Source organism: Microtus pennsylvanicus, chromosome X (assembly GCF_037038515.1).
Source record: "Microtus pennsylvanicus isolate mMicPen1 chromosome X, mMicPen1.hap1, whole genome shotgun sequence".
Lineage (NCBI taxonomy): Eukaryota > Metazoa > Chordata > Mammalia > Rodentia > Cricetidae > Microtus > Microtus pennsylvanicus.
Window position 1 is genome coordinate 40722218 of NC_134601.1, and position 23399 is coordinate 40745616.

Genomic DNA, 23399 nt, shown 5'->3' on the forward strand with positions numbered 1-23399 from the left:
GTACATGTATACCACAAAGTTTAAGTCAGTCATAATGAAATCATAGAATTTCTAGGAAAATGGGTATAACTGAGGTTGTTACATTAGGCACAATAAGCAAGACTCCGAAAGAAAAATACATTTACTCCCATATGCAGAATCTAGATTTCGATTTATATGTGTGTGTCATGAAAATAGAAAGGAGATCATGAGCAGGAAGAAAGAAAGCTTAAAAGAGTGGGGGGAGAATGAGGCTAAAATTCATATGAAATAAAATCAGGAGACACTCTGCATGAGGAAGCGCACTAGTACAGTATAGAAGAAGTGGAAGATGTAAGGTAGCAGGGAATGGGAATAAATTAGAAAAAAAGCTATCATGAAACACACACATGAAAATACCATAATGAAATCACACATTTTGGATGCTAACAAAAAATTCAATGAATGGAAAAGTTCTTTAGAGTTCAACCAGACAAGTTTTCTTAATTTCATTTATTTATGTTAATTTTGTAGGCTCTGGAATGGATCTCAAATTTATTTTACTGTTTATTTAACACTCATTTATTTCCTGTATTAAGTATACCGCATTTTCCATGGGCAATGTTTCCTCTTATTATCAAACACTTTGATTATTTACACACTGTGAATTTAAGGGACTCCAGAAATGGATTAGAGATGAAGAGCACTAGTTGCTCTTCCAGAGAGCCCAAGCTCAATTCTCAACACCCACATAACTGCAGTTCCAGAGAATCTGCTATCTCCTTCTGGCTTCCTCAGGAACCAGGCACACATGTGGTACAGATTATACACTCAGGCAAAACATATACATAAAATAAAAATTATGCCAGCTCTGTACATTACATAATTAGAAAGATTTTATATAGATACATTAAAAAATGAAAAGCAATGCAATACAGCAATGGAAATTAGATATTATATCATTTTCCTAATTATATACTAACCCTATGCATGTCTCAAAATATGCTACTTTAGCTTGTACATACAACATTCTCATTATTTCTATATTCTTACGGTTCTAACAGACAACAGTTCCCACTATGTCGATATCCACAAAATGAACAAGACTCATTTAAAAATGTAACTGTACAAAGATAAGAACTACTAGATGGTGAATATACAGATATTCACAATATTATTCTATGAATTACCCTCTAAGAAAAAATTCAGAATCAAGCATAGGGAAATAGAAAGTTTGAAGATCCCTGAATAGGATCTAAATTTCCAAATCTCATCTGAAGCTGTCTACTGCTCAAATATACACAAGAACATGCTATTTCTTCAACAATTTTGATTATTTCATACTTTCGCTTAAAATTTTTAAAGTTAGTATTAAGAGATAAGTGCACTGATGTCCAAAATTTACTTCAACTAATTATGTCAGAAGGCTTATTTCTTAGTATTGTGGTAAACCAGCAGCATCATTCAACTATATTTCAGTCAACATTCATTTTCTTACCTTTTTTTCAAAGCCATTATCTGTGACATGTATTGGTGGCTTTCCAGGATACCGGTAAAGAATGAAATCTCGACTACAGGTAGAAAACAAAGGTAGGTGGGAAGAGATTACTTAGTATATATATAAGATAGCTATAACTGTAAGACTTTTCTTAATTTCCCCATGAAGTTTTATTATCAAAACCTAATGTGAACATTTGAAGGATCATTCGATTATTGAAGTATCTAAATTTTTTTGTTCTAACTTTACAATAGAAATGACACTACCCTAGTGACAACATATTTTTTAAAAAGTCAAGCATTCATAAGTTTTAAAAGACAGCTATCCTGGTTTCCTACTGGAAATATTACCAGTATAGCATTTTCAGCCTCTTAGTTTGTCTTGAGATAACATCTTGTTGTGTACCCCAAGGTGGTCTTAAACTCAGCATCATCTTGCCTCAGCCTCCCTTGCTCAGTTCTACTATTATAAGCAAGTCCCAGGACACCTGGCTTACATTTAATCTTCCTTTCCAAGAGACACACAAACTCTAGGACAGAACCAGTAATAAGGTTCTTCACCTAAGAACTCTATCAAATGGATTTTAAATTTAACCTGTCCTAAAGGGACTCTGACAGAAATCTTAATTATACACAGTCGTTCTCACTCATGTTCATATTTTCCCTCTGGTACAACTTACTTATAAATTAGAGAAAGAGCTCTTAATTCCAGCTGGCCAGCACTCTCCTAAATATAAATACAGAATTTTGATAAACTTTCAGAACTATTAAGTAGTGTTTACAACATTTTTCAGCTATTTGATATTTCAAGAAAAGTATTTGTACAACACACTGTAATTTGTTCTGAATGAGAAAATTAAGATAGCTAGCAACTCTATGATATAAACTCAAATGGACCCAAAATTCTACTTAACCATAAGGTAATAACTACATGATTTTTTAAGTATAAAAAGTATAACTACTATTTTAAAAAAGGTGGCAGAGTATTTACTAAATGTCATTTAACTAAAAATTGATTACTATCATCAAATAGAAGTATTTCTAAATTATTATGAATCTTCCTTCTGCAAAAAAGAACTTCAAATCAGGAAAATATTAATTTTTAAAAATTAGTAAACATTACCATCCTTCTTTCCCATTACAGCGAAAAAGCTTTAAGTGTTTCCCAACATTGTCCTCCCAAGCACTGTGTACACTCAGCAGGCTACAGAAACTGTCAACACAATTCTCAATAATCAACACAAACAGGCCATCGCTTCTTATCCAATAATTATTATTCAACACAGTTAAATATTTAAATACTTTGAGGCATTATAGACATAAAAGTATGTTTGGGTTACTATTTCAAACAACCATGAAAAGATGATATTCTCATATTTGAACTTACCATGGGATCTCCCAACCGTTCAAGATATTTCTCAAAAGATCCCTCCACATACTTCAAAACAAAACAAAAAAAACCTTGACTTAACCAAATAAATGATTTTACTGCAATCTGATTATATTCTACAGATATCAGTATCTAATGACTTTTATTTGAGATTATATTTGTTATTTCTCCCTTCCCTTTCCAAGCCCTCTCATATACCCCTTCCCACTCTATCAAATTCATGGCTTCTTTTTTTATCACATTCATATGTATATGTATGTAGACATATATAGTCTTAAATATAATCTGCAGTCTGTACATGGGATTAAATGACTAGTTCACAGCACCTCCAGATCAACATATACACAAAAGTCGAGTGAAACAAGGTATTTCGGAAGCTGTCTACATATTAGTGAATTTCATCAAATGCTTTTACCTTCCAGTTTCTTTTAAAATGTCAACTTTAGCCGGGCAGTGGTGGCGCACACCTTTAATCCCAGCACTCGGGAGGCAGAGGCAGGCGGATCTCTGTGAGTTCGAGACCAGCCTGATCTACAAGAGCTAGTACCAGGACAGGCTCCAAAACCACAGAGAAACCCTGTCTCGGGGAAAAAAAAAACATAAAATGTCAACTTTATGTAACTTTACAATTTTAATCAATTAAGCAAGACCAACAATCATTAAGGATAAAATCTTGATAAGAGACATGTATACAAAGTTAAACTAATATAAAGAGAATTTCACTGGTATCAAAAAAAAAGCCCTGGGCACAACAAACTTTTGCTGGTGGTGGATATGGTCTACCTTGCTTTTGATGGCAGCTGCAATGACTTTTAAAATGGCTCAGAACTAAAACTGTTATTCTTAAAATGAATGATCTTATTGTAAGTAAAATATGCCTCTATAAAAAACTGAATTAAAACTCACGTTCTCTATAGTTCTGATATATACCTAGCATGAACTAAATAGAGTAATTTAAATAGCACAAATTTTGACCATGAACTGTAATGTATTTCAGTTATTATTATATTATAATAATATATATTATTATACACTGTAATGTATAACAGAGATTTAAGATAATGAATTTATCTATCGCACTCAAAGGTGCCCTTGTGCCCTTAAGATTGGCTGGTATTTTTTTCTAATTTTTACTGAAAAGACACTTAAATACAGCATAAACTTTTCTAGGGGGATGGGAGAGGAAGATCAAGCTTTGAAAAGTATGTTTAACACATCTTTTGTTAAGCAAACTGTGGTCTAGGAAGTAACAGCACCCTTAATTTACAAGTTTGATTAAAATGCAGAAATCTGAAGCCTCTGCTCAAACCTACTGCATCAGAATGTATAGTTTAACAAAAGCCCCAGTGTTATGTGTATGCACAAAATACTTGAGATATGCTGCATTAGAACTTAAGTCTTGCATCTCAATGTCAGGAACAGTATTTTTCCCAGGTGTGGATAAAACTGATCAACAAGATTTAAAGAAGCCTTTACATTATTTTACAGTTCACTGAAACCTGTTGAGAAAATTGAAAACAAACCTCCAAAAGCAGGAGGCAAATATGCAAAAAAAATTTTGCCCAGTTATTATACACATTACCAACAACTCTGTTCAGTGCATATATTCTACTTACAGACTCAAAAGTTTCTTGATTTTCCTTCATATATGAGACACAAGCTCTCCTGATTTGTAAATGATGGATCTGGCTGTAAAACAGCTATAAAAGATAAGACTAGCTCACTGTCATGTCATTTGAAATAGAAGCTTTTCAATTAACACAATGAACTTAGACATTTAGTTTCCTAATCTAGAACACATGTTGGAAACAGAAAAATTAAGTCCATCTGTTACTACACCTGGTCTTCACCAAAGGCCAAGAAGCCATGCCTCATCTTACGAATGGTCATCTCTAGTAAGATTGAAGGCTAATAATTCTCTCCTAGACTTTCAACTCCATAATGGTACAATCTATTAATCTTTTTCTTATGCATAAAACAAAAGGGAGGACACGCTTACAAACAACTGAGATTCATTTCAAAGTTTTCTTTAATCCCACATTAATTTACCCCTCCCCCATTACAAACTGAAAATGAAAAGCAGAAAAGTAGGCACAGGAAAACAGTATTGCTCTAATCAGCAATAGCACAGTATTTCACTGTACTTTTCAGGCAGGCCTGGATATTATCACTGAAAAAAACAGAAAAAGTAACGCTTTTGTTTCTTTCAGTATGCTACAGATGGAGCTACTCGAACATGGCACATCTCACTCTGAAAACTTACAAACAAGACATTATCCAGTTGTCATATTTATATTTACCTGCTCAGAAATAGCCCGGAAAAGGCAAGAGGCATCCTTGGCAATCACCTTCCGAAACAGCCCTAAACTGCCTAAATATTCATCCATTGATGCCTCACTCAAAGACTTCTGGCCGCAGTTTTTCCATCCTTTATTCATTGTGCATGGGATGAGGAGAAAGGAACAGAGGGGTGAAAAAGAAGAAAACACAGAATGCAGGGAGGACTAGGCAATGGCGGCAAGTTGTGTAGGCAGGTATCCGAAACAGCTCAAGGTCTAGGCAGAAGGCAGGTGCGGCAGGGCTGAAGAATCTTGGCAATTTCCAGAAGCAGAAGCAAGAGGCTGACTGGCGCAGGACAAGACAGGACCCTGTGGAAAAACAAAACGAAGAGCAGATGCTCCAAAGAATAAGAAACTTGAGAAACAAGGGAAGAAAAAAATTAAACAGTTACAGAAAGGTAGGACTATCAAAATCAGCTAAAGGCATAAAAAGTGACTAAGCAGCTGAACTCTGGGGATCTGAAGAAAAGCTTGGGGAAGTTACTTCAAGAGGCTGCAAAGATTATAAAAAGCCTCACGTGTGTAAAACAGCTTACTCCACGAAAAGTACTGAGAGCATTCCCAGAATTTCCAAATAATTTCTGTCCTTCAGAAGCCCTCCAGAGTTTAAAGGAAGTAGGGGTAGGGTATTTAACTAATTCTCTTTAGTACTAAGAACATCTTTTTTAAAAGACAAAGAGAAGAGGAGGGACCTCCATCTGCTGGGACAAAGATCACTTAAAGAAAAGTAAAAATGCCAAGCGACTGTTTCAGGTATAAGAATAAAGTCAACTCAGTCAAATCTAGATTAAAAAATTGTCTACAAGGACCACTGAAAATAAATCCACTCATACTACTAGGAAATCCAGATATAATTCTTGAAGAATGCCAAGTTGCTGCAGAGTACTAACAAAAACAGGGAGTTTTTTAACTGAAAACAATGAGAGCTAGAGATGGCTCAGCAGCTAAAACCATGTGCTGCAAAAAGACTAGAGTTCAGTTCCCAGCACCCACACCAAGTGGGTCACAACCAACTGTACTTCTTCTGGTACCCATGAGCATCTGCACTCATAGACAGTGCACATACCCACACAAATATATGCATTTAAAAAATAAATCTTCAAAAAGTGGAAACAATGAAAGCAGCATAAAATGAAAATACCTTAAACAGAAACTTTTAAAAATGTACATTTAAGATTTGACGGCACATTAACATATTTGACATGTTGTTACATGTTAGTGTACTTTGCAGAAAAAAAAAATTCTCTGAATCTTGGGGGGGGCTCCATTTTTATTATTTTGTTTTGACATCAAGTACTATTTTTACTTAAATGCCAAAATACAACCCTCACACTTAAAGTGTTAAAAAGTAAGTTTTAGGGGCATACAGCTCAGTAATAAAGCTTGCATACTAGGTTCTTGTACACTAGATTCAATACCAGCATCCCAAATAAATAAGTCAACAGCTTTTCTTTCCTATTGATCTAGAAATGTTAAACTTGTACTTTTCCTATTTGTACAGTGATAACACACTAAATTAAATATGTAAGGTCCTAGCTACATGGGTTTGGCAAAAAAAAATAGTATACTCTAAATCAAAGAAAAACGTTGACTTTAAAGACATTGTAACGTAAAGTAGCTTTCAAAACTGTTATTCTTCTATGTGAGTCAGCAGTAATTAAGACTGCTATCTATAGAAGAAACAGGGACCATCACTTATAATTTAAGAATGAAATAAAATCATGATAAGGAATAAAATCTTGACTTTCCTTACCATACCAATTTCATATTACCTTGTTTCTTTTCTAAAGAAACCATAATATACAAGAATTTTGTACAAGTTCTGAACTATACTGTTTGGTTATAGGGAAACCATCATTTTTTAAGATCACTAGTTCAAGTAAGAAAGACATATTTAGGATTACAATTAAAAAGTTGATTCATTTTGTCATATTTTACAAGTAAAGACAAAATACAAATTCTTTACATCTTCTGAACTTTAAACATGGATACATAAAACCTCAACAAATCCTATTCATATACTTCAATTTGAAAAAAGAACTGGAGGGGAAGGGGTGAGAAAGACAATCAAAATATAGAGGAAACCAAGAAACAAAGACCAGAAAAATCCTCAACAAAAAGACAAGAGAAAGAAAAGTATGTACTAGGAAACCAAGCAACAGACAAAATTTATTTTTGACAAAGGAACAAAGGCAATACAATAGATAATACAATATTTATATCAAGTGGTGCAAGAATTGGCCATTTGTAATACAAAAATTAACCCTAGACCTAAATCTCAGGCTTTGTTTTGTTAATGCAAAGCAGACTAGATCTATAAAGTTTCTGTGTTTATCCTGATAGCTGCTTCCCAAGGGAGGGTTAAGACAGTAAGAGAAAAGCTGCAAGGGAGCCCCTCTGTGCCCTTTTGTATTGTATATTTTAGCTTCTGACCTACAAATATTTGGAAATCAATACATAAAATCAAAGTTCTTAAAAATATTTTAAGAAAAAACATTCAATACCTTGGGTTAGATAAAGTTGTTGAAAAGCATACAGATTGTACTTTCACAAAATAACTTTTGCTCTACAAATGAAATTGTCAGACAGGTGACAACCGAAGTTACAAACTAGGGTAAAATACATGCATATCATATATTTATCAAAGAAATATTTGTATTGAATATATATATTATTATTATTAAAAAATGACTAGGAATGTAGCTTAGCTGATACACTGCTTGCTTAGCATGCTAGCAACCTCAAGTTCAATCCTCAGGAAAACATAAAAGTGGCATGGAGGCACAGGGCTTTAACCTCAGCTCTCCAGTAGTAGAGTCAGGATTTCAGACATTTACAACCACCTGCTGCTACATAGTTTGAGGCTGGTCTCTACTACACATATAGAGTTAGCAATGACCAATCTAGTTTTTTTCAATGGGCAAAACATCTTAATGTTTTACTAAAGGTAAATGAAAGGGAAGTTACAATATAGTTAAGGTGGCAGAATGCTTGCCTTGTGTATAATATCCCAGCCTTAGAAGAAAGCTGTAAGACCAGAATTTTAGGGTTATTTTCCACTAAACAAGAGTTTGAGGCCCATCTAGGCTAGAGTCTCTGTCTAAAAAGCGAAATGAGTAAAAATGGCTAATAAGTAGTTAGAAGATGTTCAGCATAATTAGCCATAAAAAATGCAAATTAAAACCACAATGAGACAATTACACAGGTACTGGGAAGGCTATATAAAATAACTGTGAACATGAGTGTGGAAAAAACAGCCCTAAAAAGCCAGATACAAAAGGTGTGATATGAAATATGCCAAAAGGCAAATCTAGATAAAAATCACATTAGTAGTTACCTGGGGCTGTGGTGGAACAGGCATTGGCAATAAACAAGCATTTAGAAAGATAAAAATCTGAAAATCTTTCCCAACAGTTTCACTAAAAATTACAGAATTATACTCTTTAAAAAACTGGTTAATTTTGCCAGGAAGTGGTGGTACATGTCTTTAATTCCAGCACTCAGGAGGTAGAGGCAGGTGTACCTCTGTAATTTCGAGGCCAGCAAAGCTAGTTCCAGGACAACCAGTGCTACACAAACACTGTGGGGAGGACATGGTTAATTTCTAATATTCATCATAAGTGTAGAATTAAAATAATTTTTCATATATTCAGAGTTACACATCCATCACAATTTGAGAAAACTGTCACTTGAAAATGAAACCCTATTCTTACAGCTATTATCCTCTAATTACCCTATATCACCAACTCAGTAGTTGCCTGCCTATCTTTAGATTTACCTATTCTGAACATTTCTAATAAATGTAACCATACATTTTTATATGGTCCTCACTTGTTATACTTAGCACAGAGTTCATTTTAAAAACCATCATTCTAAAACAAGGTGTTTTACAAGTTATTACTAATTCTCTGAAGCATTATTTTAGGGCAAATCCAAAACTTTAATAAACACTGCCATCTCTAAAATTCACAATCCCTATATAAGCAATATTAAAGGTTCTTGAGGAATGCTTGTTGAGCTATCAGAAGATATAGTAATAAAGACTTTGAGAATGATGAAAATACCAAGAAAGACATGAAGAAAATAGTACCAGAAGATAACTTCAAAACACAAATATTTAAGGAAAACAACAGCATATAACTTACTTGTAATCAGGTAAACCAATTGGGAGAATTTTTCCCCATGAAGTCTATGAATAATAGTACACTTTAAAATAGCAATGTAAAAAACCCAAACAGGTCCTGCGTCTATAACTAACATAAATGTTCAATTTGGGGGATATTGATATAATTTAAAACACTATCTTATTATACCAATAAATGATGAACATGCACTAAGAATTCAGTGCTCCAATTACCATTCCCAGATTATCCCCCATTGTTTGGATCCCTTCATCTACAAAATGGAACAAAATGAAACTATTTCTTAGGATTACTAGAGGCTAAATAAATTCATATGTAAACTGAATAAGTACCAATATATAAGCACTTAACAAGTGTTAAACATAACTATTGTTCTTTCTTCCCTAGTTTCCCCAGAAAAATGTGGTATCATTTTGTACAGCACAAAATTGGCTCACCACGTTTATCATCATTACATGTTCCCAAATATTCTCCAAAAGCCAATTTCAAATAATCTACCCATACATCATTTACCAGAGCATATGCAGATTTAGTCATCTCTGCAAATTGTTACATGAACATGAATTGAGTGCTATTATCTCACTAACAGCAAAAGAAAAATGCCTACAGTACTTTTAGTCATTCCTGACTTTAGTCTTAACTTTTTTTATATTGCCCTTTGACTTAACTTTGTATCTGAAATCAACAAACACCTGACTACTTTATGCTTCAGAACCTTGTAACAAGTTCATTGGTTAGACCTCCCAACCATTCCAGCTCATTCACTCCCAACTATAAGCCATCAAATCTAAAATTCCCAGTTTCCAAGATCATCTCATAACATCAACCTCTCATATGCTCAATTTTGTAGGACCAGAAAAGTCACTTCTGAATCTGTCCATGGCATCAATTTCCCAAAAATCATTTTTTTGCCTCCTTATATCTGGAAATCTAAATAACACTAATAAAAAGTATTAAACAGCATTCCACTTATCCAGTGACTTTAAAATTAACTTTATTCAAAAATATTTCAACTAAAATCGTTTTTTATAAGAAATAGTAACATATAAACCTGATAGCCTTTTTTACACGCCAGTACTATTTTCAAATATCTTTTATCTCTAATAGTCTATATAATTGTCTTAAAGTGAATTAAGTCAATTAAAACAGTTCTCTAAACCGGGCAGTGGTGGCTCAGGGTTTTAATCCCAGCACTGAGTCAAGGCCAGCCATTTCTAGAAGAAAGGCTAGTTTAAGCTAGAGCCAGGGCTGTAACACAAAGAAACCTTGCTTTGAAATACCAAAATAAATAAGGCAATCCTCTGCCCTTGATCCTCAGAGAACTTTTATAAATTTCAAAACGCGAATCCCAAGTTTTAGTTCTAAGTAGGGTTGTCATGCACCAAGGAAACTCCTGGTATATAGAATTACTACTACTGAAAAAAAAAGGATAACTTTTAACAATTTAAATTTAAAAATATCCCTGGGTTAGCTATGAAACAAAACAAATAAAAGCATAAAACGAATATTATGCCATGGTAAGAAAAAATGCAGGACTCAATCAAGTTGTTTCTCATGGTATTTCTGTCAAAAGGCTGTTTTCTTAAGCAAATTGTCACCTCTAGTATTTTTCCTCAGTTTAGAAAATACACAACTTAAAATGTTGAAAAATTTTGTCAAGCAAAATTCAAATTATCTTGACTTAAAATCTCATAATATAAAATACCAAAGGTATAGTCAGAAATATTACCACATACCACAAAGGATTGTTGAGTAACTAAAACTACATTATGTGGTCTAGTATGAAGTATTAAAGAATTGGAAGCCTGTTGCTTTTCCAGGTATATTTGAATAGACTATTTCTGATTCTTTATGGTTAGTTGTTCAAGCCACAAAGTCATTTAAAAGGCTGTGACCAACATAAACATCAGACCACAATTTTCTCAAATGAGAAAGGTATTTTAAAAAACCAATTAAACATTAGGCTTTTATCTCTAGATGTTAAATAAAAAACCTTTTGTAAAATTAGTATAGAAGGCTGGAGAAATGGCTCAGCGGTTAAGAGGATCGCCTGCTCTTCCAAAGGTCCTGATTTCAATTCCCAGCAACCACATGGTGGCTCACAACCATCTGTCATGAGGTCTGGTGCCCTCTTCTGGCCTGCAGGCATACATACAGACAGGATATTGTATACATAATAAATAAATTTATTAAAAAAAATTAGTATAGAGCTGGTGAAAGGCTAAGAATGTGACTTAGTAGTGTGTGCCTTGCTAGGATTTGAGCAAGTGCCCCACCAAGGACATAAAAATGCAATACATGATACAATGGGATTATAAGCTCAAAACTGAGGTGGAAACAAGGTGCTCACTGGCCAGCCCGTCTAGTCTAGTAAGTGACCTGGCCAGGGAGCAATCAACTTAGAAGTAGATGCTATTTGGAGATAAAACCTGAGTTTGTTCTCAGGCCTCCTCAAGCACAGGCATGCAAATAAATAGGCACATTTTCTTAAAAAGGATAACTATATATAATAAAGGCATAATTACTATTAATTCTCACCTATGAAGATGTGAAATGTGAACTATTTACACTTAGATATCTAATTCTCACCAAAATTTTAATTCAGAGTATTTCCTCAAGAACCTACTTTTACCATCAGTAAAATTTAGTATTAACCCAAGTAAGGGACAATCAAGAAAATAAGTCTAATATATGCAAATGCATTACCAAGTAAAATGTTTGAAACAAAAGTTATGCCTTTAACAGTCACGATCCCATCTATTCACCTGATTTAATTTCTTACTGCATAGGCTCAGAAGAACCTGAAACTCACTATGTAGCACAGCTGAATTCAAGAGTGCTGGGATTACAGCACCATCATGCCAAACTCTCAAATTTCTATTTTTTTAAATATTTATTTATTTATTATGTATACAATATTCTGTCTGTATGCCTGAAGGCCAGAAGAGGGCGCCAGACCTCTTTACAGATGGTTGTGAGCCACCATGTGGTTGCTGGGAATTGAAATCAGGACCTTTGGAAGAGCAGGCAATGCTCTTAACCACTGAGCCATCTCTCCAGCCTTCAAATTTCTATTTTTATGGATAAACTGTATCTAAAATTTCTACCAATGAACTATTAGACTTAAATATATTATCTTAAAAGTTCTGAGACCAAACTCAGAAATTTTATATACTGAGTTCTTGTAATTTAAAAACTATGCATTTAAGCAATTATACATATCACACAATTGTAAAATAATTTTTATAAAACATAAATATTGCCAAATTCTGTCATACATTTCATCACTGTAGAAGGCATTTAATTTTGTGTTTTCATGTAGTTATTTTTCTGTATATCTGTGCACCACACACATGCCTGGTGTCCACAAAGGCAGAGGGGGTAGGATACCCCGCCATGTGGATATTTATAATAGAACCCGTGCCCTCTAAGTTAACATATATTTTTAAGAACCAAACTTATGTCCTCTGAAATACAACTCAACTACTGAGCTCGCTTCGGCCACCAGATGTGAATTATAGTACCTCAGTGGTAGAGCCTATTACCCAGCATGTGTGAGGTCGTTAAGTTCAAACCCTACTATGTCTATCCAAATGAATAGACCAATGACATGGATTGCCAGCAAGTGTCCTGTGCCAAGCCTAGACACCCACATTTGATCCTAGGGACTAACATGGCTGAAGGACAGAAACATCCCAGTTGTCTTCTGACTTACACATGAACATATCCATACACACACAAAATTAAAAATGTAAATAAAAAACAACCAAGTCATACTGTTATATCTCTGGATTTATTCTCTATTCTTTAAAGCACTGATAAGATTATCACATTCTACTTACATGTGTGTATGCATTCATTCATGTGAATGTAGGGATGTGTGCCATGGTCAGCTGGTAGAAGAGGAAAACCTCAAGCTCAATGGTTAATTTCCAACTTGTTTGATACAGGGTCTCTTTTTGCCACTCACTGTTGTGAACACCAGGCTGGCTAGCCCATTATCTTCAAGGGATTCTGTCTCCATCTACCATCTCATCATAGGCAAAGGGATTCTAGATACACACTACCATCCCTGACTAATGTTGATTATGAGGATGCAAACTCAGGTCCTCACACTTGTGCACCAAGTACACTTTATTCACTGAGCCATCTCCCCAGCCCTTCTCAGAGGAACAAATATCAGGTGTGGTAGTGTGTGCCTGTAATCTCAACACTTGAAGGATCAGAAGTTCAAAAGGTGAACTTATATCTACTTTATTCTTCAGAAAAAAACTTACTTGAAGTACACTAGATCAATTACTTTGATCATCTTTTTCAGATAACTATTAGCTCCCACAAAGTAAACCCATTTTTCTCTGCATAATACAAAAAAAAGCTGTCTCAAGATTATAAACCAACAGATGCTGACTTTCTCACCAAATGTTACATTGTTAGCATTTTATTCTTTTCTTCAAAGTAACATGTTACTAATATCTGATTTCTACTAACATTTTTCAATATTTTCAGTTTGTGCTTTTGTTTGTTTCAGTTTTTGGAAACAGAATTACTCTGTGTACCCCTGGCTGCCCTGAAACTCAATCTGTAGACCAGACTGGCCTTGAACTCAGAAATCCACCTGCCTAAGCCTCAAAGGTGTGCCCAGGTTGTTTTTGCTGGGTTTTGTTGTTGTTGCTTAAGCAATCAGATATCCATTTAAGATTCTAGGACAAAACTGTGAAGACTACATTTTCAAAGTTAGGAACTCACTACATCACTACATACTCAACGTTAGGGAAGCTTCATAAATTTACTGATTAGGATTTGGACCCAACTGCAATGTTTATGCCACAAAATTCTCTATATATTCTATTTTTATAGTAAATATATTAATTTGTATTGTTCTACAAATGCATTTCATAAACTTATTTTGATTTTATCACATTTCATGAACTGGATTTAGGGGTATTTTAAAGTGTTGAGAGTTTATTTTTGTAATCCAACAACTTTATCCAAAAATGCAGAAAATTTTTCTGGCTGGCCAGGAGGATAACATTTCAGTGTTGATAAATCCATTGACTGTAACAGCCCAGGAAGCGTGCTAAAACAAAAGAAGAAAAATATCAGGTAGCATGAGAGAAAGTTTCATAGCTTATCTGCTGCCCATTTGATGAATGAACTGTGAATTTTTGTAATTTTAATATTATGGGGATATACACACTACTATTGCCAACACGAAGAGTACCATAAAATATTGGATAAATTGAATAGACATTTTTAGTTCAGTCAAATGAAGTGTTTCAGAAATGTCGTTTCAAAGAAATTTTAATTATACTGCTTTTTAATACTCTCCAAAACCACACAAACATAAAATAAAGCAAAGTTAATTTATAAAAACAGAATAAATGAAACCAAAACAATAGGTATCAGAAAAGAAAGCTAGAGTTATTATACTAAATAACATGCATATCGACTGTAAGAAAACTTACTGAAAATTACCATGAATTCATAACTAATCAATATGTAGTCATCATGTATGTTGGAAATAAGGTTCTAAACAGCATAAAACTTACTTCAGAAACTTAAACAAGTGAACTAAATTTGAACAGACATACCACCATCCAACCTAGGTTTGGGTAAAATATAATCAATGATTCTTGATACTATCAGAAATGACTTTTCTAAAATTAATAGTTTCTAAAAATGTTTAAAAGATAGGGAGAGGGCAAAGAAATTGCTCTGAGGGTAAAAGTAATTATCACCACGCCTGAAAACGGTGAAATCAATCCCCAGAACACACATGGTAGAAGGAGAGAACAATTCAAAGTTGTCATCTGTCTTTAAGGCCCACAATACAGCACACATATATAAATATTTTTTTTTCAAAAAAAAAAAAGGAAGCATACAGCCATTTCGTCCTGCAAAAAAAGTTAGGATGTCTTTATATATTTTTTTAAAAAAATCTATTTTTTGTATTTTATAATATACTAACAAAAAAAATTCAGAGCTAACTAGCTGGGGACAGTAGCCCATACCTATCTATCATCTCTAAAGCTCAGAAGGATCAGGAGCTCAAGGTTAGCCTGTGCTATATACAGAGATCATCTCCAAAAAAAAATAGAAGTGAACACATTTTGAATGAAATTCCTTTTCAACAGCCCCTAGAAATATTAACTTTGATACATTGTTTAGGAAGATCTGTTCCTATGAAGTTGTCAACATTTAACAGTATCAAGTACTTAAAGGCAGATACACCAATTATCTGAACTGTTCCTAATTTCTAGCTTTTCTTCTGAGTCATTTTACCAAGACATTTCCTTTCTTTCATCATTATAGTTAAGCACACTACCAGTTTTACAGTTTGAATAGTAATCACTGACTAAATCTGTCTTCTCCCACTGAAAACATCAAGCTTAGTTCACTGATATATATGTATGTATATACCAAATGTCTAAATAAGCATGTCATAACAAGTGTTTCATACTTAATGAATGCACAGGTATACACCAAATGTCTGAAAGAAACAAAAGTAGGGCTGGAGAGATGGCTCAGCGGTTAAGAGCACTGATTGCTCTTCCAGAGGACCCGGGTTCGATTCCCAGCACCCACATGGCAGCTCACAACTGTCTGAAAATGCAGTTCCATGAGATCTGACACCTTCACACCAACAAACATAATAAAGTTAAATAAATAAATAAAAGTTTAAAAAAAAAAAAAAAAAAAAAAAAAAAGAAACAAAAGTAAAATCCAAAGACACACTTACCATGTTCTAACTTTAATATAAGACATAGACATACAATTAATTTCTTTATGAGATTACTTTTTTAAAATATCAAGTTAGAAAAGTTTTTAAAATTAAGCAACTGGGAATTACTGACCTGGCCCTTTGGCAAGCTTCTAGTGTCCCAAAGAAGAACTAACAGAAAAACAGCATTTTTCTTCAAGCTTCTACTGTGATGCTGATAAAACAATACTCCTTACCAAAGATCCCTTTGCTTAAAGTGCTCCGTGGCTTCTCATTAAACATAAAATAAAATTAGAACTCTTAAATGAGCTTATGCCCTCCCAGCTTCATATTCATTCTTCCCTGGTCACTATGCTTTTACCATACCAACCTTCCCTGTTCCTCAAGCATTCCAAACGCCAAGTTCATTCCTAAATTAAAGGTTTTGTAACTCAAGCTCCCTTGTCTTTGAATTTCATATGATTGGTTCTTCCTTCTAATTCAGGACTAACCTCAAACATCAGGTCATTTGTCAAGCCTCTCCTGAAATCTACCTAATTCTTCCTTATCCCAGCTACAACATTGTCCTGTCTTTTTATTTCTAGCATAGTTCATCATGTGAAACTTTAGCACCATAATGTAAATATTATGTTTGTCACTGTAACCCAAGCACTTAAAAAAGTACCAACTTTTTATTAAGTAGAAGAGAAAATGTGAATGAATATATGGGCTTCCAGTGGATTTACTAAAAGTCAAACTTTAACAACTAAAACTCATATATATGAAACTGTCCAAATAACTGAATTAATTAGTCCTTAATATAAGCATACACCTTCTTTGAACACTGAAAACCTGAACAGTGAACTATAAAACTTTGTTTCTTGGAAATCTGCACACCCATACGCACTTTCAGACATTCAAATTCACATACACAGAGTTGGCCATGAATACAGAAAAAGACAACACAGAACCAAGTCAAAGCTAAGACAAATAAGAGGTTAGTGTGTGAAAAGTGTAAAAGTCAAAAGGTTAGACAGGTGGGTAACAGCTGGGAAGGAATTAAAGGCAAGAGTTCAACTGATCAGTCTCTAGTATACCTGCAGGTACAATAGAAGAGATGTCCTTCTTTGTGCAACTGCTTTGCCAATTCGAATTGATGATTGTTCATTAACTTTTCATTTACAACTACCACAAGTGGCTTGCCTTTTTCCAGACTCTCCAAGCAACTTCCTGCACCTACAAAAAATAACTTATTAAATCATTTTTTTAACTTATGATACACTATCATAGTTTTATTTCTAAAATCAGTCAGTAAAATTATAAAACCAAACCTTTTACTTATTTCTTAAAAATGACAAACATTAAGTTTAGTGGCATATGCCCCAAATTCCAGCATGTGGGAGATTAAAGCAGGAGCATCATGGGTCATACAGGCAGACTCTGTATCATCAACAAAAAGAAAACGTACCAACTAATTTTTCTCTAATGTTTTTTGAGGGGAGGGGAATAGAAAGTCTACATCCTAATCTTGCCTGAAACTTGCTACAAAGTCCAGGCTGACATTGAACTTACCATTACAATACTGTCCTGTATACATACAACCTCCAGAGCTCTGAGATTACCAAATCCCTAGCTGCTACCATTAACAACTTCACTTCTATCCAAATATGAACAGAAAAGGCAGGTTTATGCCCTGAAGACACCCACATTAAAAGCTGAGTTCAATCTGTAACACCAATTAGGGGAGGAAGGAGACAGGAAATCCCTGGAGTTCATTAACCTATCAGGTGACCTGAACTGATAACTCCAGGTTCAGTGAGACCCTGTTTCAAAAAATAATGTGGAAAGCTTAGAGATGGCTCTCATAGCTACCTGTAACTCCAGTTCCATCCAGGGTGTACAAATACACACAACTAAGAAATACATATTAAAAACCAGTGGGAGCACACCTTTAATCCCAGCACTCAGGAGGCAGAAGCTGACAGATTGTTGTGAGCTCAAAGCCAGCCTGGTCTACATATTGAATTTTAGGCAAGCCAGGACTACATAGTGAAACTATATATATAAACTAAACGTGGAGAACAACCCAGTAAGACAGCCATTGTCTACCTCTAGCCTCAACACACACAGATGTATTACTCACACATACACACACAATCACACAGATGCACATGCACGGACCGACATCAGACACACACATACCAGATACAAAAAATAAAGGTGATTTTTAAAAATTATTGAGTTTTTAAGATAGCCCCAGAGCCCACATGGTAGAAGACAACACACACACACAGAGGAAAGGACAGGGGAGAGAGGAAGAGAGGTAGGTAGAGGAAGAAAACAAATAAATGCACTAAATTTTTCTTACATTTTTAAAGGCTAGCCTATAATAGGACAAGTACTAAAACAGAAAACAGTCCTTATGCTTTTACCCCTGAAGGCTATTCCCAAGATAGTCATGACTAGATCACCACGAATGTGCAAATTTTATGATCACTTCTACTTTGAGATTTAAAATTCCTTAGAGGGCTAGGGAGAAGGCTGAGCAGACACATGTCACAAAGCCTGAAAACCTGAGCTCCCACCATGGAAACCCCAGAGTAAAGAGAATCAATTCCCACAAGTTGCCTTCTGACCTTCACATAACATGCCATGGCACACTTGCAACCATACACACAAGTAAATGACATTTAGGAGGACTATTAGAGACTATTTAGAGTAAATAAACCCTTTTTGTAAGTGTTAGGGTAGTAATTAAGACAGACTCTGCTGCTAAATTGTTATATTCTACAACTACGAATTACTGAACATCCATGTGTCTCAGTTACCTCACACCTAACAAAATGTGGATGCTAATAATGACTTTTCTTGTTTTTCTGGTTTTGGAGACAGGTTTCTCCAGTAGCCCTGGCTAGCCTGGAACTCACTCCAAAAACCAGGCTGACCTTGAACTCCTGTTTCTGCCAGTGCTGGGATTAAATCACCGCTGCTCAGCAGTAACATCTATCTCTAAGAAGTTTTCTCTCCTCAAATCAAGTCTTTAGAAAAACCACCATGTCACCCACAAATACCCATAGCAGACAAAAAACTGCACTGTTCCCCCAAAACATCTTTTCTAAGAGTACTGGAAATCTCAGGAACTCCGTTAGTTTGATCTCTTAAGGCTAGGCTACAATATACTTTCTAAATCTATTAGCTTATGTCTCTGAATACACAATTTATAACTCTAAAATTTTTAATTTTCTTACCATATCCTATTCAAAAATAAATAATATTTTACTGCATCTATTTTACATATATTCAACAGAAGTGCTAAAAAGACAATCCTTAAATGGTTATTACTACAACCCACACCTACTACTGAAAAGGCTTAATGTCCTTTAGATCTAAGCCTAAATACTAATTTTACATTCACAATCTGGCCAGGTGGTGGCATGCACCTTTAATCCCAGCACTTGGGAGGTAAAGGCAGGTAGATCTGTGAGTTTGAGGACAGTCTGGTCTACAAGAGCTAGTTCCAGGCTCCAAAGCTACAGAGAAACCTTGTCTCGGTAAAACAAAAAAAAAAAAAACAAATTCACAATTTGTTATGATCATTGAATACATTATCTTTCCCCTCTGTTTAGAGTTTTGTACTATAAAAGTGGACAAAAATAGCTTTATACACTCTTGTCTAGAAATATCCTTCTCTCCACTAAAGTTATCAATGGATACATTCAAATCAAATAATTATATTAAAATGAAGCTGCCATGAATTATTCTGTGTAATTAACTTACAGATTTTTAAGAAAGTGTCTCAAGTAGCCCAGGCTGGCCTTCACCACTTCGTCTCAAGGGCAAGAATTACAGCCATGGGGCCTGGCTTTCCTAATTGTGGTGGTAAGAACTGGAACCAGATCTTTCCACATGCTAAGCATGTGCCCTGAATTAGATCTCTAGTCCTTGTAAATTCAGTCTGAAAAGGTTAAAGTGTCTGTTTTTTATTTTATTTTATTTATTTATTTATTTATTTTTGGGTTTTCGAGACAGGGTTTCTCTGTGGCTTTGTAGCCTGTCCTGGAACTAACTCTGTAGACCAGGCTGGTCTCGAACTCACAGAGATCCGCCTGCCTCTGCCTCCCTGGGATTAAAGGCGTGGGCCACCATCACCCGGTAAGTGTTTTCTTAATCAAAGATAAAAACCCAAGATTCTGGGGCTGGAAAGATGGCTCAGCAGTTAAGAGCACTGACTGCTCTTCCAGAGGTCCTGAGTTGGATTCCCAGCAACCACGTGGTGGCGCACGACCATCTCTAGTGGAATTTGATGCCCACTCCTGGTATAAAGGTGTGCATGCAAATAGAACACTCATATACAGAAAATAAATAAATAAATCTAAAAAAAAAACCAAGATGCTCAGACATTTTACCTGCGTGGCTGATGACAAGATCTGCTTGCTGAAGGTCTTCTTTCAAAGAATCCTTATACCTGTAAACATCCAGAGTGAATGACTCAGTACGGAATGGTTCAGGAACCACTGTGCCTCTCCCAATTTGGAGGACAAGTTGGTTGTAACCGAGACTCTTGAGGATCTAGAACAGGAAATAAGAAAATGCAGTCCTTTTAAATGAGATCAATCCTTCATGAACAGCAGTTAAGCAACCTCCAAATTGCTGCTCAAGTGAAGGGCGCAACTATACAAAACCTAACTGACCAGTTAGCGTTCAAAATTAGTCCTTTCCCTGCCCGCCCCTGTCCAGGTACCACCAGGGAACCTCACTGCCAGCAAGCTCACAGAGGGCAGAAAAAAACAATATACCTTGAATGAGGAGTCGGAAACCAGGCGGGAATCAAGGGGAGAGCCTGTTTCATTTATTGTTGTTGTTGTTTGTTTTTCAAGACACGGTTTCTCTGTAGCTTTGGATCCTGTCCTGGAACTAACTCTTGCAGATCAGCCTGCCTCTGCCTCCCGAGTCCTGGGATTAAAGGCGTGCACCACCACCGCCCGCTTGGGAAGAGCCTGTTCATCTCACAAGTTGAGCAGGGAGGGGCAAACTAGTAGGGTAGGACAGGAGCCACTAGGCGGAGGGAGCCACCCCAAGGGGAAGACCCTCTTTACCTGCTCAAAGAGTGGGGGCAATTTGTTTGGGGGCAGAGAGAAGACTAGGGGTGCTGTGGAGAAACCATTACTGGCTGGAGTAGAAGGTCGCAAAGAGAGCTTACTGGTGGGGCAGGGTGGGGCAGGGTCCGCAGAGACTCTTTGGGCAAACCATTACTGGCTGGGGGGGGGGGGATCCATTGACAGAGATGGCTGCAGGCAAACCATTACCGGCGGGGGAGGGGGGGGTCAGCAGACAGAAACACTTTGGGCAAACCATTACTGGGTGGGGGATCCATAGACAGAGATGGCTGCGGGCAAACCATTACTGGCAGGGGGGTTCCACAGACAGAGACGCTGCGGGCAAACCATTACTGGCTGGGAGGGGGGTCGCAGACTGCGGACAAACCATTACTGGCTGGGAGGGGGGTCGCAGACTGCGGACAAACCATTACTGGCTGGGAGGGGGGTCGCAGACTGCGGACAAACCATTACTGGCTGGGGGAGGGGGGTCGCAGACGTAGACGTGGCAGGGAAACCATTATCAACCTGGGGGTGTGTCACAAAGACGCTGCGGGGAAACCATTACCCGCCGTGGAGGGGCGGGGGTCTCGAACTGAGGCGCTGGGGATCGGGGAACGATATAATCGGCTTAAGATGAAGCCTGGGCAGACACCAAGGGGAAAACCGTAGCCTGCCTGACAGGGGTGAGGTCCACAGGCCGGCGCCTCAGGGCAACCCGTGTCCAGTCTGAGGGTCCGCGGGCCGAGGCAACAAGGAATGAGCCATTAGTGGCCAGAGAGGTGAAGGGTCGCGGACCAAGGTGTCCGGAGGGGCCCGACAGGGCTTCGGGGAGCGACCCAGCCACGGGAGCGAAGGCGTGGGTAGTAGAGACTCTAAAGTGGAGGGGACAAGGCCCGGCCGAGAGGTACGGGGTTGGGGGTGAGGGAGACTGCGAACGGGGTAGGGTGCCCGGTGGGGGAAGAGGGAAGACTGCGCCGGGAGTGGGACAGGGCAGCGGTAGACAGCGCAGGGGGTGGGGCACGGCGGTGGTGGAGAGAGGCTGAGATGGGGCCTGTCGAGTGGAGAATGGCTGTGAGAACACAGCAAAGAGCGAAAGGAGGCCTGGCGGTGGTGGAGAGCTGGCTGTAGGGGACGGGACACTGAGGTCGCGGAGGGACGGAGAAGGAAACCCGAGGGGGACTAAAGAGGTTTGGGGCAGGGCGCCGGGTACCCGAGAAACAGCTGCCACGCTTCCTTCTGACCGCGGCGGCCAGAGAAGGGCAGCGGAGCTGAGACAGCTGAGCCCTGGGCCGGACTTACCTCGACGCAATCCGGAGCGGCCACACTAGCGACGAGGTCGTCGAAACTGGTGGTCCCAACAGTCACGAACGCTCTCTTCATCGCGCGGGTTCCAGATTCGGAATTCCTAAAGCGGACGTGACGTCGGCGAATTACGCCGACGTCGGCTCGAGCAAGGGAGTGGGAGTGGGAGGAGTAAACCGTTGTGGCCCTGGGTCCCGTGACTACCGGCTGCGAGGTGGGGGGCGGGGACCTCTCCTGGGCGGGGAGGGGTTCCGTCCCCGCCCCTCCCCCCCCCCCCCCCGTTCAGCCGCGCGTCTGGCAAACTTCCTGAGCCCCCTACACATTTGCATATAAACACCCTTGGGCTCCGTCAAAAAGTCGGACCCCCCGGATAACGGGGTAGGTTGGAGGTTGCCGAGTCTAATTGTTGTCTACTGAGAAAAAGAAAAACCCCCAACACCTACTTAGACCTTGTGCAGAAGGCATTGTTTGAATAGCGCAAATCTTTCCCTGATAGGATTGAGATTTTTCGCTTGACATCGTAAACGTCCACCGCTCTTTGTTCTGGCGTGCCCTTTGCCTTTAGGAAAGAACAGCTTTTCTCAGGTAAATCTTACCAGATCTTTGAAGTGCACTCTCAGTCCTGGCTCGTAGAGGCAACCGGATTGTTGGGAGCTCAAGGTCAGCATGGAATATATAGTGAGATCCTACCTCTAAATAAAGAAATAAAAATAAAAAGCCAACTTTTCTTAAAGATTGTAAAAAACATCAGGTGGTAGTTCATCCCCATTATCCCAGCCCTTGGGAAGCTGAGGCTGAAGGATCAGAATTTCCAGGTCAGCCTGGGCAACATGAGGCCCTGATTCCAAAAGCAAGTAAACAGACCCATCACAAATCACCAAGTATACATGAAAATTAAAATACGTATTTGCTACGAAGGGCTATGACTTTTGTAAAAGAATAACCAATATTTTTCTAGTTTAGGGTTTTGTC

At 37.4% G+C, this 23399-nt stretch overlaps 1 protein-coding gene across 7 annotated transcripts in view; it reads right to left on the reverse strand.

The window, feature by feature from the left end:
* Alg13 (ALG13 UDP-N-acetylglucosaminyltransferase subunit) overlaps positions 1-22575 on the reverse strand; it is a 55796-nt gene extending 33221 nt beyond the window's left edge. The window contains exons 1-7 of one of the 7 annotated variants that reach the window (XM_075958772.1): positions 22425-22546; positions 20433-20491; positions 17124-17262; positions 4462-4545; positions 2843-2893; positions 2136-2182; positions 1457-1529 (exon numbers count right to left, since the gene is read on the reverse strand). In XM_075958772.1, the coding sequence (XP_075814887.1) occupies positions 1457-1529; positions 2136-2182; positions 2843-2893; positions 4462-4491 (201 nt within the window). In that variant the 5' untranslated portion in view covers positions 4492-4545; positions 17124-17262; positions 20433-20491; positions 22425-22546. Of the gene's footprint in view, positions 1-1456; positions 1530-2135; positions 2183-2842; positions 2894-4461; positions 4546-5145; positions 5494-7325; positions 14404-17123; positions 17263-20432; positions 20596-22424 lie in introns of those variants that run through there. The other 6 variants (XM_075958771.1, XR_012909088.1, XM_075958770.1 and 3 more) reach the window with 6 other exon arrangements.
* Positions 22576-23399: the final 824 nt, after the last annotated feature.